The 24,130-nt window shown below is 37.0% G+C and overlaps 1 protein-coding gene and 1 pseudogene across 9 annotated transcripts in view; one reads left to right on the top strand and one right to left on the bottom strand.

Annotated features, from left to right (window-relative positions):
* The window catches only part of ZDHHC20 (zinc finger DHHC-type palmitoyltransferase 20), an 85,203-nt gene that overhangs the window by 34,248 nt on the left and 26,825 nt on the right, over positions 1–24,130 (bottom strand). For 8 of the 9 annotated variants that reach the window (XR_002825887.1, XR_002825888.1, XM_023742440.1 and 5 more), the window contains exons 2-3: positions 8,719–8,745; positions 1,238–1,341 (exon numbers count right to left, since the gene is read on the bottom strand). Coding sequence is in view for 7 of the 9 variants with exons in the window: in XM_023742440.1 (XP_023598208.1) it covers positions 1,238–1,341; positions 8,719–8,745 (131 nt within the window). In the remaining 2 variants the exon portion in view is untranslated. The remainder of the gene's footprint in view (positions 1–1,237; positions 1,342–8,718; positions 8,746–24,130) is intronic. The other variant, XM_023742443.1, reaches the window with a different exon arrangement.
* LOC101361723 (elongation factor 1-alpha 1 pseudogene) lies at positions 11,842–13,687 on the top strand (annotated as a pseudogene).

The following is a 24,130-nucleotide window of genomic DNA, read 5'->3' as shown; positions in this document are numbered from 1 at the left end:
GTAAATAAGCAATTACACAACATGCAACAACATGGATGAATCAACATGGATGAATCTCACAAATAGAATATTAATGAAAGAAGCCAGACACACAAGCATTTGTACTGTATGACTCCATTTATATAAAGTTCAAAAACAGGCAAAACACATCTATGCTGTTAGAAGGCAGGACAGTGGTTTCTTATGAGTGGGTAACTGGAAGAAGCATGAAGGGTCTTATAGGGTACAAGTAATGTTCTGTTTTCTTGAACTGGGTGCTGGTTACACATGTGTTCAGTTTGTGAAAATTCAGCAAGTGTACATTTATGTATATCTTTGTATATATGTTCTTCATTAAGAAGTTAAACAGATACTGATATTACTTTCAAAGATATGGTGTATAATTGTGAATGAATTTGGATGAACTTAGTATGAAGACAAGTAATTATATTGTCATCACCAACCAATCATCATCTAACATCTGAGTGCTACCCATGTCAGGCATGATGTTAAAAGCTTCACATGGATAAATCTGACTTAATCCTCACAAGCATCCTACAGAGGTAGGCACTGTTTTTAGCTTCATTTTCAGGTGAGAAAACTGAGGCTCGGAGAGATAAGTAATGTATTAAGAGCAGAAAATCAAACTCAAGAGACAATCCTATATCTAGAGACTATACTCTTTGCTGTACTAAATTTTAAGTGAAGGAAGAATTCAGTCTGCTACGTCAACGTAGAAGAGAAGTACTGGTCTTAAAACTTTACTCCATGTAAACGATTACCCACATTCTTTTCCAAATGAAACCTCAAATTAGAAGAAACACTAGTCATTATCAAGGAGTAACAAGCTAGAAAATTTGTTTCCCACAATCAAAACACTTTTTGAGTTATAGCATATTTGTTCAGGTCTGCGAAAATACAAATATGTTTCTAACATATAAGCTCTACTTTTGTAACTCAATTCTGTCCCTTAAGACTTTTTTTACTCCAGTAATATAAAGTACGTCTTTAATTTAAGAAAACACAGCATGGCAGGAAAGTTATCAGTACAGCTAAATGTCAGGCACTATTATCAATCTTTTACTATGCTATGTCAATACCTTGTATCTGAAAATTGACTAATGATGAGGCGTTACTGAGCATTTTTATGAATGGAAACAAACAAATGCACTATGTAAAGTTTTAACAAAGGTAACACAAGGGAAAATAATTTCATAACCAGTTAAAGCACTTGGTAATTTACCAACATTAAATTTACCTCTTTGGAGGGGGAAGCGGGAGATGTGAAAATTGTCATCCAATAGGACCATACAAACATAACAAAGAACATATGGAAAGCCACAAGGTAAACAACGGCCTTTCCTGGTAAATAAAAACAAATAACATTTTGTTGAATCTAGGTGAAAACAGGAAAAAGCAATACATTAAAATACAATTACTACTGAAAACATCAAATATATAAACTCCTTTATCTGCATGATGTAATATTACTAGATATGAGGAAATATTCCTGTTCCTGCATTTAAGGGCTAGCAGCCTAGTTTGTAAGTAAAGACTGCTGCCTGACATGAGTTTTAATTTTATTATGTTGCTAGGGGATGTTTGTAAGTTAAAACATTTCCTTTTTTTTAAATTTTAAGCTGTCCCTAAAAGCTACATTTCAAATATGCCTCAAAATTATTTAAGACAGAATCCATCACTATGAACATTAAATCCAAAGAACTGTAAAAGAAGGAAATCACCACACCCATGAATACTGAGCAAATCTGAAAAGCTCAATTTCTGTATTGTTCAAAACAAGGTATTCTAAATTTTATCCTCTTTTTCAACATAAGCTAACAAGAAAAATTTTTAGGCACTTCAAATTCCTGCCATAACTGTTTCCCAAAGGGATTAATATGACATTACAACATCTTTCACCTCCAAGTATTAACCACTGATACAACTTAATGCTTTTTGTTGTATTGTGTAGTTTCTCTATTTGGAAGAAGTGGTCTGGTTTTCATAAGAAGAACTATCTACAAGGTGCTTAAGTTCTTTTTCATTTTGGAATGCAGCACCACAAACCCACTGAAGAAAACAAAATACATGCAAACATAAACGTTTGAAATTCTATTAATTTTTAAAGTTTTCAATTCAAATGTTATTTCTTCCACGAAGGCCTTGCCCATTACTTTCAGAATTCATTACCGTTTGGCGTTATCTACTGTACTCCACAAATAATTTGCTTATACTTCAATCAAAGCCCTTAATTTGTGTCATTAAAATTAGTTGCTTAATATTGATGAGCTAATACATGCAAAACACATTTAGAACAGTGTCTGCTATATAACAGTGCTCAATAAATATTGGCTATTGTTATTACTACCCAGGTATCTTAATTTCTTCTTCCCAAAATTTGGTTCTTTTTGTGCATTCCCAAATTTAAAGACGGATAAAGTTTTCACTGAAATGAGAAACATTAAGAACAATGTAGTGAGGTTTTTATAAAGCTAACATGTATTCAATTCAAAGTATCATCCTTTCTTTGGTCTGAGATTATATTTCCTTAGATTTCTGGTTTACAAAAGTTCCTTTTAAAATAAAATAATGTGATACAAACTGATACTCCTTTGATGTACCTCAAAATTTTCTTTTGAAATTGTTCCAGTCCATGTAAGTCCCAAAGTCTTACCTTTTCTCAGAGAACAAAAATACCATCCACACAGTTGACCAATGCAGGAACCCAGGTGTCAGATGACTCTTCACATCTCACATCTAATCAGTACCAAGTACTCCCAATTTTATCTTTAAAACTTCTTTCAAACTGAACTCTTCATTATTTCCACTGCCAGCACAACAGTTCATAAATTCTTGCATATCTCATTTGGATTACTGCAAAAGTCAGTTTGGTCTCCTTGCCTCTAATCTCTTTTGCTTCTAATTCATCTCGACGGCCAGTGTAAACTGTGTTGCTCACTTCTTTTCCCCTTCGCTGTGAAATTCCTGGCAAATAACTCCACCTGCATGACTAATGCATCCTAAAACTACAGAACTTCACAGTAACTATATTTGACTATAGCTACTCAATCACTGAGCAACATTTCATAGTGTTACACATAAGGTCGCTATGAGTCGACTCAACTAACACAACTAGCAAAAACAACAAAACTCAATCACCATTCCCACCTACTGAACATCTACATATACCTTATTTCTAGCTATTCTAGGTATTCTTTCAGTTTCAAAAACTGAAGCTCAAAGAATGTGGTATCCTGCCCCAGGTCACTGACCTACAAAATGATAAAGCCACGATTCAAACCCATACCGGCTTGATAGCAAAATCCAAGGTTCTTTTCACCATGACATACACCATCAGCTTAATGGTCACATTCTACTTCTGAGCCCAGAACTGATAAAATGCTAACCATGACCTCCTACTTTTGGCAAATTTTGCTGTTCTCCCTTCCACTAAAAATTCTGGTTTCTCAAAATCTTCTATTCTCCATCCTGTCAGCCCCCTCCATGCTAAACCCATGGCCCATTCAATGGACTCATTATCATCTTTAGATTCTCCCTTGACCTTTTATCACATGCACCTTGTTGCTGTTGTTAGCTGCCATTGAGTTGGCTCTGACTCATGGCAACTGTCTTAGTTATTTAGTGCTGCTATAACAGAAATACCACCCAAGTGGATGGCTTAATAAACAGAAATTTATTCTCACAGTCTAGGAGGCTAGAAGTCTGAATTCAGGATGCCAGCTCCAGGGGAAGACTTTCTCTCTCTGTCAGCTCTAGGGAAAGGTCCTTGTCATCAATCTTCCCGTGGTCGAGGAGCTTCTCGGCTCAGGAACCCCGGGTCCAAAGGACATGCCCTACTCTGGCGCTGCTTTCTTGGTGGTATGAGGTCCCCGTCTCTCTGCTTGCTTCTCTCCTATACATCTCAAAAGAGACTGGCTTAAAACACAACCTAATCTTGTAGATTGAGTCCTGCCTCATTAACATAACTGCCGCTAAACCCACCTCATCAACATCATAGAGGTAGGATTTAACATCGGATGACAAAACGGTGGACAATCACACAATACTGAGAATCATGGCCTAGCCAAGTTGACACATTTTGGGGGGACACAATTCAACCCATAACAGCAACCTTATGTATGTAACAGAACAAAACGTTGCCCAGTCCTGCACCATCTCCATGATCTGGTATGATTGAGCTCATTGTTGAGGCTATTGTGTCATATCTTGAGTACCTTCCAACTTGAGGGGCTCATGTTCCAGCACTATATTGGACAAGATTCTGTTGTTATCCATAACGTTTTCATTGGCTAATTTTCTGAAGCAGAACACCAGGCCTTTTTTCCTAGTCTGTCTTGGTCTAGAAGCTCCACTGAAACCAGTCTACCACAGATGATCCTGCTGGTCTTTCAAGTACCAATGGCCTAGCTTCCAGCATCACAGCAACATGTAAACTGCCACTATATGACACACTGTACTTTACTAACTCCCAAATATGGGTAAATCCTACCTCCTTACCCCCTCTTTCCTGCAGTTACTAGCATTGTTGGTGGAAAAGTCTTAAAATGAAGTTGAACTGGGCTCCTTTATAAAGCCCAGCACCTGGCACATACCAGAATTTCCCCCTTTCATTAATAATTCATATTGTCCATCTTGGACAATGGTTGGACATACAGTCCATCAATTATTTTAATTTATCTTTAGTTAAATCTCTACCTTATTTCCCATAGAAGCTGCTTTAGGCTTCTCCCTTACTCTTCTTAAATTTCTAATTTCATCCTGAATCCATCACTTAGGAAATGTCATCTCTGACTTCACTAGAACTTTTTCAAATTCCCTTCCCTCAAAATTTTTTTTCATATTCACTTAGTTTTCCTTCTCCTATTCTGCTGCAGAGTGTTCTTCTCCAAGGTCAGCATTGTTATCAGTGCTTTTGATCCTAGTCTCTTCCAATCCTCTCTCCTGCACACTGCTGACTATTAATTATTCCCCCTGTACCACTTAGCATTATTCATACCTTCCTCTCCACTGGCTCCTTCCCTTCAGCTTACAAACATTGCTTAATTAACATTCTCCTTTCATTAAACCAAACAAACAAACACCTCCTTCAATCTTAATTTCCTCATAAAGTATCATATCATCTCTCCTTTCCTTCACAGCCAAAGTTCCCAAAATGGTGCATACCCTCATTGCTTGCATGTCCTTACCAACAAATTAAACCTACTGTTGTCAAGTTGAATCTGACTCATGGTGACCATGTGTGTCAATAGTGGAACTGCATTCCATAGGGTTTTCAACAGCTTTTTTTTCGGAAGTAAATCCCCAAACCTTTCTTCTGAGGTGCCACTGAGCGGACTCAAACTGCCAGTATTTTGGTTAGCCAAGCACGTTTAACTGTTTGCACCACTCAGAAACCCCTATCACCAAATCACTCTCCTCATAATCTGGTTCTGCATTTAGCAACCCATTAAAACAGCTTTGGCAAAGGCCATTAATTATCTCTTAATTACTAAATCCAGTATCCCTTCTCAATCCTTATTCTATCTACCTGTTCACTCAGCATTTGATGCAATGATTCACCTCTTAAATTCACTTCCATTAAAACGCTATTACTAAAACGTTGCATTTAAAATATAGTTTTGCATTTAAAATGCAAATACTATTTATTAGAATATTTCATTTTAAAAATGCAAATTTTAAATTTACTTAAAAGTACCCATAATTCCACCATCTTAACATATTGGTCTTTTGCTTCTGGCTGTGGGCATTTCCAGAGAAATGAAAAAACTGCATACGGATCTGCACAAGATCCACCAAGACTGGAAAGAGGCTAGTATGGGTCAGAGACAAGGATACTATGGGGCCATGGGGCTGTGGAAGGGAGCTCCCATGTCTGATGCAAAGAAATTTAAAGTCTGGGGTCTATATGGCACTACTTTGACTTGTTCTCGGGAGTCTGTTCTTTGTCCTTTAACTCCTCCCTCTTTTATCAGTATTCTGTATTGCTTTTTTCTCTGCATGCCAACAGTACTTTTTCAAATCTTCAGATTCTGTTTATTTACTTCTTTGTCTTTATTAAGTTCTTTGAGACCAGAACCAGCAAATTTTGCACTCCTGGCACTTGCCTAATAAAATTAAAAGAATGCAAGACTATTCAATAAATGCTTGTATCTAAGTAGCAGTAGAAGTAGTTCTAGTACTAAGCAGTTCTGAAAGTGTGGTCTGGGGATCCCTGGCGTTCCCCATACGCTTTCAGAGCATCTGAAAGGTAAAAGCTTTTTACATAATATTAAGATAGAATTTATTCTTTTCACTCTTATTCTCTCAAAAGCATACAGTGGAGTTCCCCAGAGGCTAGATGAATGAGGTGGAAGCAAATATGAGAATCTAGCTGTCTTTTATTAAGCCTGACATTAAAGAGATTTATAAAAATATAATACAATGATATTTTTCTCAAACATTTTTTTATTTTGGAAAATAATTATTTTTCATAAAAATGTTATTTACGTTAACATGTAATGGCTTATTGTTATTCTTAAATATTTTACGAAATAAATCTTTTAATTTTTTTAGTTTTAATTAATATGGAATATTATCAATAAGTATAACCCACATAAACCACAGCTCTTTGGGATCTTCGATAATTTAAGAGTGTTATAGGGGCTCTGAGGTTAAAAAGTTTGAAAATTCCTGCTTTATCCCTCTCCATGAAGCTTCTTTTTGCAATCTGGGAACAGTCTCTAAAATCTAAGGTCAAATATTTTAACCATTTCCTTGGTACCTTTCCTCACGAGTGAAAATCAGATGTAATTTTTGTTTTGAATAAGGCCTATTAGAAAGTACTAAAATGTAAATTACTTCAGCCTCTCCCTTCCTTTGTTTTTCCTTTGGCAAAACATGCTGGAGCTCAGTCCCTATCCTTCTCTTGCTGCCATGCTAACGTGGAGGTGAACCTCAAAGTTATCTCTGCCCAGCTTGTTTCACTTACACTCTTGTCTGGCCACCAGATTTAAACAAGTTTGCCATCTCTCATCTATATACTCTTGGATAGCTGTAAGATAAACTATAACCTTGAGCTGCTTTACACTTCTGAATCATTTAGTTATTTATGACTAAGGCTAGAATAGAATGTAAAACAATATATTCTTAGAATATTTTCTGAAATACTTTATATTTTAAGAATACATGTTTTCCATGAGAACAAAAACAAAACATTTATTTGCTTAAAAAAAACTTAACTCTCAGTTAAACAAAAAATAAAATAAAATGAAGGTCTTAGCACAATGCCTGGAAAACATAAGTACTTAACAGATGGTAATTATCACATTTAGTAAACAGTAATAGAAGAGATATTGCTATAACAAAGTTCAAATTAATATGAATGCTAATAGACAAACTTCTGGTCACATATACATACTATAAACTATAGGTTAGTTACAAGTAATATTGAAAAGTAAAACCTTAATCATGCAAATTAAATCAAAGCTGAAAGAGGAAATAACCCATATTTATAAATAAAAAAGTGTGTATTCAAAAATCACTTGTAACTTAAGTGAAAAACAAACAAAACAAGCAAACACAAAACTTCATCAAAAGACTCTTTGAAAGACACAGTAAAAAGAGCCACAAGAGCTAATGACATAAGGTAAAAAAAAAGGATTTTTACAAGAACTTCTGAAATTCTCTGCTCTCTGTGTCTGTGCTTTCAACACAAGGAAACAGTTTTCATTGAAAAGAAAAAAGTAAGCCTACCAATATTGAGTCTATGTTTAGTCTGTTATTGATAAATTAGACTCAAAGGCAATTTGAAATTTACGTGCTTAATGCCTAATTATCTCCAATAATAATAATAAATATTCATCAATAATTTCCAACTCTTTTAGAAATTCTCTGGATTTTTGTATATAAAATCAGATTTTATTTTTGAAATTTGATCTCAATAGACTTCTAAAATTTTCTTTTATCTAGGTGAAATTTTGAGAAAATTTTCCCTCTAGGCATAGTCTTTTTAACTAATCATTATAAAAACTTTAATTCCTTTTCAAAATGAACTTATAATACAACTTACAAATTTACATTCTGGTTATAAGGAAACCCTAGTGGCACAGTGGTTAAGAGCTGCGGCTGCTAACCAAAAGGCCAGCAGTTTGAATCCACCAGGCGCTCCTTGGAAATCCTATGGGACAGTTCTACTCTGCCCTATAGGGTCACTATGAGTTGGAATCGACTCGATGGCAACCGGCTGTTTTGTTGTTGTAATTAGTAAAATGCTATTTTTTAACAAATGTATAAGCAGAAATCATCAATAAAATCTGCACACCATGAAACTATAAATGCATAAATGATTTAACCCCATTTAGCAGTAAAGTTTTTCCAAGGAAAACAATACCCTTCTCAACTGCATCAAGTTAAGACAGATATTAAAACACTGTGAACTACTATAAAGAGTCCTGAAGAACTTAAAACACAGACATATTTGCATAAATATACACAAAGAAGTTTGGGTGCTAGGTGCCTTACAAAATAATTGCTATTTCAATTTATATAAATAACACGAGAATACATTCAATGTATGAAACTAAAACCAATACTACTACTTTTAATTACTCAAATTTTAAAGATAGGTATTTTCTTCCTAAAAAACAAAAATACACGTAGTCACCATTAAATAAATAAAAAGTAGGTGAGTTTCAATTAAGATACCATAATCTACATAAATTGAGACTAAAAGTGCCTTACCATTTTCTCCATTTCCAGTAATCGTAACTAGAAGATAAAAAAGAATATTACTTTAAATATTTTATACATATATTTTATTTCAGATGAGTATTCACTTAACATAATTTTACATTAGAAGAAAATTTAGTTATAAAATGTGAACACTAATGCAAATTCAGAACTGAACACTCAAAAAACCTCAAAGCACTAAACTGCTAAAATTCAAACTCTTCTTTATCATTAACACTGTAATCACATTTAAAAAATTTTTCAGATCTTTCTTAATTTTAAGTGTATCGATACTGTTATAGTTATATTTTCTTTAGCTCTTTTCTTAATGCTACTTGCAGAATCAATAGGACTCTCCTCCACAGCACTCATAGTTATTTAATTAGTGTGTGATGTACTTTACCAACCACTCTGTAAAAACTACATTCAAGACCAATAGTATTTCCCTATATAGAGAAGTTAAGAACAATTAGGCAACAAAAAGGAATAAAAGGTATTCAAATTGGGAAGGACGAAGTAAAGCTATCCCTTTTCACAGATGGCATGATCCGATACACAGAAAACTCCAAAAAATCCAGAAGAAAGTTACTAAAGCTAATAAATGAATTCAGCAAAGTGGCAGGATACAAAGTTAACACACAAAGTCAGCAATGAACAATCTGAAAAGAAAATTAAGGAAACAATTCCATTTACAATAGCATCTAACAATACATCGGAATTAAAAAAAAAAAAAATTTAACCAGGGAGGTGAAAGACTTATACACTGAAAACTATAAAACACTGCTGAAAGAAATTTTAAAAGACTTAAACAAATGGAAGGACATTTTGTGTTCACAGATTGGAAGACTTATTAATATTGTTGGGATATCAACACTACCCTGAGCAATCTATAGAGTCAACGCAATCCCCATGAAAATTCCAACAGCCTTCTTTATGGAAATGAAAAAGCCAATCCTCAAATTTACATGGAATTACAGAGCACCCCGAAGAGCCAAAGCAATCTTGAAAAAGAATAAAGCAGGAGAACTTACATACTCAATACATACTATACAGCTACAGTAATTAAAGGAGTCTGGTACTGGTATAAAAACAGACATACAGACCAATAGAATAGAATTTAGAGTCCAGAAATAAACTCATACATCTGTGGTCAACTGATTTTTGACAAGCGTGCTAAGTCTATCCAATGGCGAAAGAATACTCTGTTCAATATGTGGTGCTGGGACAACTAGATCTTTCCCTTGTGTCTTTAGTCGTCTTCATTCTCCCTTGCTCCAGGCGAGGTGAGACCAGAGGAGTAATCTTAGATGGCTGCTCACAAAGGATCTAGTTTTTGACAATGGATTCATGGATATGACACAAAAGCCACCAGCAACAAAAGACAAAACTATACTTCATAAAAATGAAAAATTTTTGTGCATCAAAGGACTTTATCAACAAACTGAAGAGACAACCCACAGAATGGGAGAAAATATTTGAGAATTATATATTGGAGAAGAGTTTATTATCCAGTATATTTAAAGAACTTCTACAACTTAACAACAAAAAGACAGACAGCTCAATCAAAAATAGGCAAATCACTTGAATAGACATTTCACCAAAGAAATACAAATGGCCAACAAGCACATGAGAAGATGCTCAATGTCATTACTCATTAAGAAAATGCAAACCAAAATCACAATGAGATACCACTTCACCCCACTAGCATGGCTATGACCAGAAAAATAGAAAACAACAAATGTTGGCGAGGATGTGGAGAAATTGAAACTCTTATCCATTGTTGATGAGATTGTTAAAAGCTACAGCTGCCGTGGAAAACAGTTTAGCGGTTCCTCAAAAAAGATAAACATGGAGTTATCATATGACCCAAGAATTCTACTCCTAAGTGGTGTCTAGGGTCTTAAAAGCTAGCGAGTGGCCATCTAAGATGCATCAATCGGTCCCAGTTCATCTAGAGTAGAGGATAATGAAGAACACCATAGACACAAGGAAAGTATTAGCCCAAGAGACAGAAAGGGCCACATAAACCAGAGATTTGATCAGCCTGAGACCAGAAGAACTAGATGGTACCTGGCTACCACCAATGACTGCCCTGACAGGGAACACAACAGAGAGTCCCTGATGGAGCAGGAGAAAAGTGGGGTGCAGAACTCAAATTCTAGTAAAAAGACCAGACTTAATGGTTTGATTGAGACTGGAAGGACCCTGGAAGACATGGCCCCCAGACTCTCTGTTAGCCCAAAACTAAAACCATTCCCGAGGCCAACTCTTCAGACAAAGATTAGACTGGACTATGGGACATAAAATGATACTCATGAAGAGTGTGCTTCTTGGCTCAAGTAGATACATGAGACTAAATGGGCGGCTCCTGTCCAGAGGCGGGATAAGATGGCAGAGAGGGGTCAGGAGCTGGCTGAATGGACGTGGGAAATCCGGGGTGGAAAGGAGGAGTGTGCTGAAGGGTCACATAACAATGTATGTATAAATTTTTGTATGAGAGACTAACTTGAATTGTAAACTTTCACTTAAAGCACCATTCAAAAATAAAATAAAATAAAAAAAGAATTTTACTCCCAAGTTTATACCCAAAAGAATTAAAAGCAAACATGCAAACAAATACTTGCACACCAATGGACACTGCAGCACTATTCACAATAGCCAAAAGGTGGAAACAACATAAATGTTCACCAACAAATGAATGGATAAACAAAATGTGGTATATACATACAATGGAATATTCCTCAGCCATAAACAGTAATGAAGTCTTTATGCACACCATGACATGGATGAACATTGAAAACATCATGCTGAGTGAAATAAGCCACAAAAGGACAAATATTGTATGATCTCATTTATATGCAATATCTAAAATAGGCAAATGTACAGAGACCAGAGTTTATCAGTGGTTACCAGAGGCAGGAGGGAGAAGGAAAGGGGAAGTTGTTACTTAAAGGGCACTGAGTTTCTGTTAAGAGTGATGGAAAAATCTGTAAACAGACAGTGGTGATGGTTGCACAAGATGATGAAAGTAACTGATTTCATTGAACTGAACATGAAAGAAATGTTGAAATGGTAAACGTTTCGTTATATATATTTTTACCACAATTAACAAACAAAAAGCCTAGAATTTATCCCTGTTATTTTTAGAGTGCTTTTCCTGTGAACATTAATATTCAAAAAATTAGACTAAGCATAGTAAAGTTAATTCAGTGTCTACTTTTCTTACATTTTTCTCCATCTTAATATTCCTATTTTCTTTTTTGCAATGGGTTTGCCGCCAGAACACAGGTGTTGGTGAAAACTATCACAAAGTTTAAGCCAAAATGGGAAAGGGAAAGACTCGTATCAACATTGTCGTCATTGGACACGTAGATTTGGGCAAGTCCACCACTACTGGTCACCTGATCTACAAATATGGTGGGATCGGCAAAAGAACCATTAAAAAATTTGAGAAGGAAACTGCTACGATGGGAAAGGGCTCCAAGTATGCCTGGGTCTTGGATAAATTGAAAGCCGAACGTGAGCGAGGTATCACCACTGATACCTCGCTGCGGAAATTTGAGACCAGCAAGCATTACGTGACCATCACTGATGCCCCAGGACACAGAGACTTCATCAAAAACATGATTACAGGAACATCACAGGGTGACTGTGCTGTCCTGATTGTTGCCACTGGTGTTGGTGAATTTGAAGCTGGTATCTCCAAGGATGGGCAGATCCATGAGCATGCCCTTCTGGCTTACACGCTGGGTGTGAAACAATTGTTGGTGTTAACAAAATGTATTCCACTGAGCCACCCTACAGCCAGAAGAGATATGAAGAAATCGTTAAGGAAGTCAGCACCTACATTAAGAAAATTGGCTATAACCCTGACGCAGTACATCTGTGCCAATTTCTGGATGGAATGGTGACAAGATGCTGGAGCCAACTGCTAACATGCCTTGGTTCAAGGGATGGAAAATGACCCATAAGGATGGCAATGCCAGCAGAACCATGCTGCTTGAAGCTCTGGATTGCATCCTGCCACCAACTTTCCAACTGACAAGCCCCTGCGTCTGCCTCCCCAGAATGTCTACAAAATTGGTGGTAGTGGCACTGTCCCTGTGGGCAGAGTGGAGACCGGTGTCCTCAAGCCTGGCGTGGTGGTCACCTTTGCTCCAGTCAACGTCACCATTGAAGGAAAGTCTGTTGAAATACACCATGAAGCTTTGAGTGAAGCTCTGCCTGGGGACAATGCAGGCTTCAAGGTCAAGAATGTCTCTGTCAAAGATGTTCGTCCTGGCAATGTGGCTGGTGACAACAAAAGTGATCCACCAATGGAAGCAGCTGGCTTCACTGCTCAGGTGATCATCCTGAACCACCCAGGCCAAATCAGTGCTGGCTATGCACCTGTGCTGGATTGTCACACAGTTCACACTGCTTGCAAGCTTGCTGAGCTTAAAGAGAAGACTGACTGCCGTTCTGGTAAGAAGCTACAAGACGGCTCCAAATTCCTGAAGTCTGGTGATGCTGCCACCGTTGACATGGTTCCTGGCAAGCCCACGTGTAGTTGAAAGCTTCTCTGACTATCCTCTGGGTCGTTTTGCTGTTCGTGATATAAATGAGACAGACAACTGCTGTGGGTGTCATCAAGGCAGTGGACAAACAGGGTGCTAGAGCTGCCAAGGTCACCAAATCTGCTCAGAAAGCTAAATGAATGTTAACCCATAACACCTGCCACCCCAGTCTTAGTGGCGGAAGCAGAGTCTCCAAACTGTTTGTCTCAATTGGCCATTTAAGTTTAATAGTAAAAGACTGGTTAATCATAACAATGCGTCGTAAAACCTTCAGAAGGAAAGGAATGTTTTGTGGACCATTTATTTCTTTTTTTGTATGGCAGTTTTAAGTTATTAGTTTTTAAAATCAGTACTTTTTAAATGGAAACAACTTGACCAAAAATCTGTCACAGAATTTTGAGACCCATTAAAACAAAGTTTAATGAGGAAAAAAAAAAATCCTATTTTGCTGAATAGAACCAACAACCACTTCAGCCTCTTGAGCTTGAAACCCTGTGAAATGCTATTTACTCCTTCCACTCCCCAAATATTCCAATGGCTACCAGGTTCTGTTGATTCTACCACCTAAAGTCGCTTTCAAATCCATTACTTCTTCTCAGTCCTTCCCATGCAATTCACACCTTCCTTAAATGCAATAGCTTAAAGTGTCTCCCTACTACCAGGTTAACACACCCTCAACCACCAGCAACTCTGACGGTTGAATATTCAACACACGCCAGTCACTTACAGAATAAAGTCGAAAATCTTCAGAGCAGCAAACACTATAGATGCTCTGTGATCTAAAATCTGTCTACCTCTTCCATCATTTGTCCATAATATTGATCTAATCATTCTTAATGAAATGCAAGTTCCTCAGTGCATTAAGCACTTTCACACATCTTTGTCTTAATATATGCTGTGGGCCTCCCCTATTTATCCTTCAAGGCTCAGTTTTAAATATCACCTCCTTTGTAAAGCCTTCTCACGTCCCTCTGGAGGCAAAAGAGATCACCCTTTATATCACCACTGCTCATTCTTCCATCTCTACCATACCGTCTCATTATTTTGCAATTACAGTACTTGTTGATAAATCTGTCTCAACCTACTAGACTGTGTACTCCCTGAAGTGAGAATCATGTCTTAAAAAATTAACAACTCTACAAGTTATCATCAACTCCATTTTAGAGATGAGGAAACTAAGGTCCAAAATAATTAGTGAAAATATTAAACGACTTGCTTTAAGGTCACACAGTTAGTATGTGGTGTAGATGGGATTTGAACTCTAGTCTTTTGGACTTGTATTCTTTCCTGTAGGGTGTCTCATCTGAGTTACTGTTTTAGTTCTAAAGCATAGCATATAGCAGCAATGCTTAAGAAATACTTGTTGATTCAATACACATTCTTGACTAAAACCTCTGAATAAAACAGAATTACGTGGATACTTCCTTAATATACTTAAATATATGTACATCAACCTCCAAACCAGCAAAATTTGATTACACTCTTTGAGTAGTGCAACCATTCTCACCCTCCTTTTGTGAGCCGCTCCTCCTCCATTAATATAAACTTACTGCCTCCTAAGGTTCCCATCTAATCTTTAGATTTGCTGTTGTCACTTTGATCCCATATAGACAGTTCTTAAAGAAGCATAATACCAAAAGCAGACATTTTTTACTAGTTAAGCTAAACTACTGTTTGGTTTTAAGAAGACTGCAGGGGATATTTTTGGGTTAAGGTTTAACGATTATCTCAAGGTAATAGTTTCAGGAGTTCATCCAGCCTCCATGGCTCCAGAAAAGTCTCGAGCCCATGAGAATTAGAAATTCTCTTTGTATTTCTCCCCTTTTGATCAGGATTCTTCTACAAAATCTTTGATTAAAATGTTCAGTAATGGTAGCCAGGTACCACCCAGTACTTCTGGTCTCTTGGCAGAGGAGGCAGTTTTCATGGAGGCAATTAGCCACACATTCCATTTCTTTCTCCTATTCCTGACTCTCCTTCTTCCTCTGTTGCTACAGGCGAATTAATCAAGTGTTTTACCTTGGATGGCCACTTGCAAGCTTTTAAGACCTACCCCCCCCAAAAAAAATCCAAACCTGTTGACGTCAAGTCAGTTCCGACTCATAGCGACCCTATAAGACAGAGTAGAACTGCCCTATACAGTTTCCAAGGAGCAGCTGGTGGATTTGAACTGCCGATCTTTTGATTAGCAGCTGAGCTCTTAACCACTGTGCTACCAGGGCTCCTTTAAGACCCAGGGTACTACAAAACAAACTAGAAAGTAGACGAGAAGTACTAGATACGTTATTAGGCCAATTAACTGGGATGTCCCATGAAACCATGACCCTGAACCTCCAAACCAAGGAACCAAATCTCATGAGGTAGTTACTTGTACATAAGTAGCCTCAGCAGCTAGTCTTTTTTTGTTGTTGTTAGTGTTGTAAACATTCAAACCATCAAAATTTAATAGGAAAACACTAGAAATATTCTCACTAAAGTCAGGGACAAGACATGTATATTTACTGTTTTATACATACATATATATATATATTAAAGAAAAGCACAGGGCTTCTTTTCAACCCACCTTAGGTCTGTCAGGTGGGGCTTGGGGTAGTTAAACCTTAGGCTTGTGATTTCTGGCCTCATACAGCATTTTCCATTTTATTCTAGTGTATACTGAAAATATTATGAATTGCCTATGTGTGCCACGATGTGAAAATCATTGCAAAAGACTACACCTGCCAAACAATTATAAAAGAGAAATAAATCAGTGGCACAGAAAATTGGAAAGGAGAAGCCAAATGTATCACTTATGCACATTATATGACTACACTCTTGGATAGTCATAGAAAATCAACTGGAAAAAAACTACTACAGACAAGAGACTTCAGTAAGTCGGTAGTGTACAAAAACTGATACAGAGAAATGAGTAATTTTCCTATATACATGTGTCATGGATTGAATTGTGTTCCCCCAAAATATCTGTCAACTTGGCTGCATCATGATTCCCAGTATTGTTCGATTGTGTCATCTGATGAGATTTCCTTATGTGTTGTAAACTCTATCACTATGATGAGGTTATATGTGATCTCCTTATGTGTTGTAAATTCTATCACTGTGATGAGGTTATACTGATGAGGTTTACAAGATTAGATAGTGTCTTAATCCAATCTCTTCTGAGATATAAAAGAGAGAAGTGAGCAGAGACACAGGGGAACTTCATATCACCAAGAAAGTAGTGCCGGGAGCAGAGTGTGTCCTTTGGATCTGAAGTTCCTGCGCTGAGATGCTCCCAGACCAAGGAAAGACTGATGACAAGGACCTTCTCCCATTGTCGACAGAGAGAGAAAGCCTTCTCCTGGAGCTGACGCCCTGAATTTGGACTTGTATCCTACTAGACCATGAGAGAATAAACCTCTCTTTGTTAAAGCCATTCACTTGTGGTATTTCTGTTGAGCATCACTAGATGACCAAGACAACATGCAACCACTATATAGATGTTATAATGGAAGCAAAGATTTTGCTTACATAACCACCTGAAAAGATTCCTAGATACAAATTCCTAGGTATAAGTTTAATAAGTAAAGAAGATTTATACAAAGAGAAACATCATAATGCTTCTGAGGTGGTTGTGTGTCATTAAGTCGATTCCAACTCATAGCGACCCTATATGAACAGAGTAGAACTGCTCCATAGGATTTTCCTAGGCTGTAATCTCTATGAGAGCAGATTGCCAGTGGGTTTGAACAGCTGACCTTTCAGTTAGCAGCTGAGTGCTTAACCACTGTGCCACCAATATGAACAAATGGAAAGACTATGTTCTAATACAGAAAGAGTCATTATTAAAATGTCAATTCTCCCTAATCTAAAAACTTAATGTGATTCCAATAAAGATGCTTTTTAAAAAACTAAACAAAGTCTAACATTCATTTTTGAAGATAAACTTACATGAATAGGTAGGAAAATCTTGAAAGAATAATGATGCAGGAGTAGTTCTGCCAAATATTAAAACATATTATTAAAAATATTATAAATGGCCTAATTATTAAAATAGTTGTACTGGTTAATGACTAAACAGATCAATAGAATAGAACAGAAAGTCTAAGAATGAACCCATACATATGGGAATTCAGTAAATGATAAAAATGGAATTTCAAATCAGTATGAGAAAGAGTCACTAAACAGTGGGGGGACAAATGGGTAGCCATCTAGAAAAGTTACAATTGGGGTATATCTCACAACACAGGCCAGAACAAATCCCAAATGTATTCAAGATTTAAATGCAAAAAAAGAAAACCAAAACCACGTAAGTACTAGAAGAAACTGGGGAGATTTTTAAAATATATATAATTTAGGAGCAGAGTGGGTCTATCAGAGTACGACACAAACCTTAGATGTCATAAAAGACTGACACTCAAATATTTATTTAAAAAAAATAAACAAATAACAACTGCTTGGAAAAATCAGTAGAAGAAAGTGAAAAAACTAACAACAAACTAAGAAAAAATATTCACAATTTTACTACAGACTAAGAACTAATTTCCCTAATATTTAGAGTATATACAAACCAGACATGAACAGGGAGTTCACAGAAAAGGAAATACAAACATCTTAAACAAAAAATGATGCTCAGTCTTATTCAAAAGAGAAATCCAAAGTACAATTACACTACTGTTTTTTAATAATCATACTAGTAAAAATAAAAAGTTGATAATATACTGTGTTATCACACTCCTCAGAATGGAGAATTCAATCTAAAATGGTATCTGGCCAACAGTTTCTACTGTTGCCTCTTTCAGCTTTCCACTAAGATAGTTATACAATTACAGGAAATAAAACTGTTCCAAACTAAAAACAAAGCTACACAAACCATCCAAAGCCAGAATCACTTCTTCACAGAGAACTTCCTTACCCCAAGAGTAGGTGCAATAGGAGAACTTTCTTGCCCACCAACTGAAATGATAACCCTGATGATAAGAATCAACATGAAGCTGGTTTCTATGAGGTGGAGGTCAAACATACCTTTACTTTCCAATTTTCCAGAGCCCTGGTAGCACAGTGGTTAAGCGCTTGGCTGCTAACCAAAAGGTCAGTTGTTTGAACCCACCAGTTGTCCGCGGGAGAAAGATGTGGCAGTCTGCTTCTGTAAAGATTACAGCCTTGGATACCCTATGGGGCAGTTCTATCTACTCTGTCCTATAGGTTGCTACGAATCAGAATCAATTTGATGGCGATGCATTTGGTTTTTGGATGTTTTCCAACTTTTCTACTATTGCTGACACAAGCTGCTCCCCCCATGGCATTCTTTCTCTACTGGGTTTGATAATTCACTGTAAGTTACAGAGAACTCACGGAAACACCATAACTACAACAATAACTTCAGTAACAGAGAAAGATATAAACAGAAGTAAGCATAGGGTGAGGTTTAGGAGGGGTACCAGCATGGGTCCTCAACATCTCAAGGGGACCTGCTTACCCTTCCCGAAAACTGATGTTCACTCTTGTCAACCGGGAATCCTTTTAACCAGGAACTGGCTGCTCCTCTCAACTGGCTCCTGGCTCTCTTTCAGCTGCCACTGTCTGGGTCCGATCGTTGTCTCCACTTCTGGTACTGCTGCAACCCCTGCTTCTTATTGTTGCAGGTTTACCCACTCTGGAAGGGACCCATCTAAGCCTCCGTGTTCTAGGGTTTTCATCAGTCACTGGCTGGCCCCCCATTAATCCATGTAAAGGTGAGACTGGACCAGGGCGGGGGAGGGGAGGGCAACTGATTTGGATAAAGGTCAGCCCCACTGGTGCTCAGGAATCAGGAACAAAAGGCCAAACTGCTTTTTGCTAATATGATTCCATACCGCGTAGTAGGTTAGATAAATCTCCTTGGTATATACTCCCACAGACCTTATAGTTTTCTTTTCATAACATTCCAACATTTGTAATTACTGATTTACAATATGTTGTTCCAATTGTTCTTGAAGGTAGCATACATAACTGGTTTACTAGCATGCAGAACAATGGATAGAATGGAACAAGCTCTTTATATTTATTATCTGAATCTCTAACTACAGAGACAAAGACATGGTTAAGAACAGCAAAAACTGGGCTATCTGCAGAACTGCTCAGATAGAGGGAGGCAAGACTATTTCATTTTCTGAAGATTGCAATATACTTAAAAAATTCTTTTGATGACAGAACCAAGATTACCATTTTTTACACAAATAATGTGCACCTTCTACGTTTGTTTGCCAACTGCATCCTTCCCCCACAAGGTATTTTTTTTTCCATTTTTTTAATTGTTGTAATTAAATGAAGTTTACATTTCACGTTAGTCTCCCATACAAAACTTTTTTTACGTACACTGTTATGAGACCCTAATTGCTCACCCCATTCTGCGACAGCACACTCCTCCTTTCCGCCCCTGACTCCTCATGACCATTCAACCAGTTCCTAACTCTCTCTGCCTTCCACATCTCACCCCTGGACAGAAGCTGCCCCTTTGCTCTCTTGTATCTACTTGACTAAGAGGCACATTCTTATCACTTCATGTCCCACAGTCCAGTCCAATCCCTGTCTGAAGAGTTGGCCTCGGAAATTGTTTTAGTTCTGGGCTGATAGAGTCCAGGGGCCGTGCTTTCCGGGGCGCCTCCAGTCTCAGTCAGACCATTAAATCTGGTCTTCTTACTAGAATTTGAGTTCTGCACCCCATCCTTCTACTGCTCCATCAGGGACCCTCTGTTGTGTTCCCTGTCAGGACGTTCATTGGTGGTAGCTGGGCACCAACTAGTTCTTCTGGTCTCAGGCTGATGAAGTTTCTGGTTTATGTGGCCCATTCTGTCTCTTGGGGTTAATAATTTCCTTGTGTCTTTGGTGTTCCTCGTTCTCCTTTACTCCAAGTGGTTGGGACCAACCGATGCATCTTAGATGGCCACTTGCAAGCTTTTAAGACTCCAGATGCCACTCACCAAAGTAGGATGCAGAACATTTTCTTAATAAGCTTTGTTATGCCAATTGACCTAGATGTCCCCTGAAAGCATGGCCCCCAGACCCCCATCCCTGCTACTCTGTCTCGCAAAGTATTTGATTGTATTCAGGAAACTTCTTAGCTTTGGTTTAGTCCAGTTGTGCTGACTTCCCCTGTAGTATGTGCTGTCCTTCCCTTCACCTAAGATGAATTCTTATCTACTATCTAGTTACCGAATAATCCTCACCCTCCCTTCTCCACCCCCATAACCATCAAAGAATGTTTTCTTCTGTGTTTAAAACTTTTCTTGAGTTCTTACAATAGTTATCATATACAGTATTTGTCCTTCTGTGACTGACTAAATTCACTCAGCATAATAAGTTCCAGCTTCCACCATGTTACACAATGTTTCACAGCTTCATCGTTGTTCTTTATCATTGCGTAATAGTCCATTGTGTGGATATACCATAATTTGTTTATCCATTTGTCCGTTGACGGGCACCTAGGTTGCTTTCATCTTTTTGCTATTGTGAACAGTGTCCCAATGAACATGGGTGTGCATATATCTATTCACATGATGGCTCTTGTTTCTCTAGGATATATTCCAAGGAGCGGGATAGCTGGATCGTATGGTACTTCTACTTATAGCTCTTTAAGGAAGCGCCAAATCGATTTCCAAAGTGGTTGTACCATTTTACATTCCCACCAACAGTGTATAACTGTTCCAGTCTCTCCACAGCCTCTCCAGCATTTATTAATTTGTGTTTTTTTGATTAATGCTAGCCTTGTTGGGGTGAGACGACATCTCATTGTAGTTTTGATCTGCATTTCTCTAATGGCTAATCGTGAGCATTTCTTCATGTGTCTGTTAGCTGCCTGAATATCTTCTTTGGTGAAGTGCCTGTTCATATCCTTTGCCCATTTTTTAATTGAGTTACTTGTCTTTTTGTTGTTGAGGTTTTGCAGTATCTTGTAGATTTTAGAGATTTGATGCTGATCGGATTTGTCATAGCCAAAAAATTTTTCCCAGTCTGTAGGTTGTCTTTTTCCTGTTTTGGTGAAGTTTTTTGATAAGCATAAGTGTTTGATCACAAGGTATTTTTGTAAGCATACTATGCCAATTTTTTTTACAGCAACATGTAAAAAAAAAAAAAAAAACAGCATAGTGGCACTTATGAAACTACCTCATGGTGGGGGTGGTTGGCAAACAAACATAGAAAATGCATGTTATTTGCGTAGAAATATGGTACAAAATTAAGCATATTAAATGCTTACATACGGTATTTAAAATTGTGTGATGAATGTCCTATTTCAATCTTGTCAGTGCAATATCTGTGACTCTGCATAATGTCATTTAAAGGTATTAATTGAAATTTAAGGTTCTCATAACATGTAGGTTTGCTGCATCCTATCTTCTACTTAATTTTCCCTTTTTCTAGCCTGCCTCCCACTTGGTGAGGCTGACAATGCCAGGTACTCATTTTATCAACATCCCTTGTAGCTACTATGGCCATGTGATCTAGTTCTTGGTAATGGATTATGTCTGGGATAGGGGATTAAGGAAAGTTCCTAGAAAAAAATTTTTTTCCTCCCTGACAAAAGAAGCACACGAGGAGAAAATCATATCATTTCCTTTATCCTACTTTTGCTTTGAATGCTTGTAATGTGAAGATGTGCCATATGGATATGCAATTGCCAACTTCGGCCTTGAGGGGGCCAGTTTTCACTGATACAAGATTCAAGGTTAACAGTTCTTTTCTTTCAGTACTTAAAAAACATTGTGCCACTTCTTTCTGGCCTCCATCGTTTCTGATGAAAAATCTGCTATTATTCTAATTGTTTTTCTCCTTATAGGTAAGGTGTCCTTTTCTCTCACTGCTTTCAAAGATTCTTTGTCTTTAGTTTTCAGAAGCTTGGTTATGATGTGTCTTGGCATAGATTTCTTTTGGTTTATCCTATTAAAAGGCTATTGCATATGTGTACACAGTAGTTGTCATAGTCATGATCCACCCAGATTTGAGTTGCTTTCAGTCTTTGGCTATTAAAAATATTCACATACAGGCCTTCATGTGGACATGTATTTTCATTACTTAGGTAAATACCTAGGAATGAGGTTGCTGGATCTAACAGTAAATGTACATTTAACTTTATCAGAAATGGTATCTCATTGTGGTTTTAATGTGCAGTTCCCTAATGATTAATAATGCTGAGCATCTTTTCACGTACTTGTTATTAGCTATACCTATTTCTTCTTTGTGAAGTATGTACTCAAAATTTGGACCACTTTTTAATTGTGTTGTCTTATTATCGAGTTTCAAGAGTTCCTTATATATTCTGGATATAAGCCCTTTAACAGATATGTTTTGCAAATATTGTTTCCTGGTCCACGTCTTATCTTTTCCTTCTCAAACAGTGTCTTCTGAAGAGCAAAAAATTTTAATTGTGATGCAGTCCAACTTATCAGTTTCTTCTTTTGTGGTTCACTCTTTGTGCTCTATTAGATCTATGCTAATCCAATATCACAAAGATTTCTTTTCCTATGTTTTCTTCTAAAAGTTTTATATTTAGGTTTGTAATCTATTTTAAAACTTGATTTTTATATATGGTACAAGGGAAAGGTCAAGGTTCTTTTTTTTCCTTTGCATACAAATGGCCAATAGTTCCAGTACCATTTTGCAAAAACTATCCTTTCTCCATTGAATTACCTTTAGAACTTTACAAAAATCAGTTGAACATATTGGGTATTTCTGAATTCTTTATTTTGTCCCATTGATCTGTATGTCTGTTCTTACTCAAATACCACACTGTCTTCATTACATGCAATTTTTAGTAAATCTTTAAGTCAGATTGTTTGAGTCAATGTTAAATGAGTAAGTTAATAAATGTTTATAAGTTCAGGAGAATATTTGTACTTGAAATTAATAATGTTATCTACTATGTGAAAAGATTCTCATTCTCACCCCTCTATTAACATGAAATCTGGCAGCTACACAATCAATTCATTCAACAAATTATTTATTGAGTGCATACTATGCTAGGGCCTGTTTTAGGTTCAGGAAATAAAGCAGTGAACATTACTACTCAGGAAAGGAACACAAACAACTACATGTCAAATACTATTGAGTGCTAGGAAGAAAAATAAAGCAGGGTAAAGAGACAAGAGAATGAAAGAGGAAGTACTTGTTTTATATAGTCAGTAAAATCTCTCTGGTAAGGTGAATATTTGAACAGAAATCCACATGAAATGAGAGCTAGCCATGTGGAAATCTGGGAGAAAAGCATTCCAGGAAGAAGAAACAGAAGTGCAAACGTCCTCAGGTGGGAGCAGGCTGGGTCTGTTAGATAAAAAGCAAGGAGGCCAGTTTGACAGAAGCTGAGTGAGAAAAAGAAGAGATGAGCTCAGAAGGAGTGGTGGGCCACAGCATTTAGGGTCTTATGAGCTATGGAAAGAACTTGGATTTCATTCTCAGTGGGATGGAAAGTGAGTGGAGGGTGCTCAGCAGGAGTAATAATCTTCACTTGGATTTTAAAAGATTCATTCTGGCTGTGTGGGGGGAACATATTGTAGGAGGAAAAATTTGAAAGCCTCCTATTAGGGAGCTATTGCATATGCGTACACAATATTTGTCATGGCTGTGATCCACTCACCTTTTTAAAAACAATTATTTAAAAAGCATACCACTTACCCATAGAAAAATGGGAATCAAAGAGTATTAGGAAGTAACAAAAAAAAAAATCATCTATAACCTTATACCTAGTGACTTTCACTATTAACATTCGGGTGTATGCGGTATTATTTCCTTCAAAGTGCTGATGATATCCTTTCCATGAACGTGATTTAAAAAGCTTCCCTGAAAAGACTTCAGATATAATAAGTTCATATTTGTTTTTATAAAACACAACCAGACTTATATGGTGATATAAGTAAATT

Source organism: Trichechus manatus, unplaced genomic scaffold (genome assembly GCF_000243295.1).
Source record: "Trichechus manatus latirostris isolate Lorelei unplaced genomic scaffold, TriManLat1.0 scaffold00210, whole genome shotgun sequence".
NCBI lineage: Eukaryota > Metazoa > Chordata > Mammalia > Sirenia > Trichechidae > Trichechus > Trichechus manatus.
This window is presented reverse-complemented; position numbering and strand designations above follow the sequence as displayed.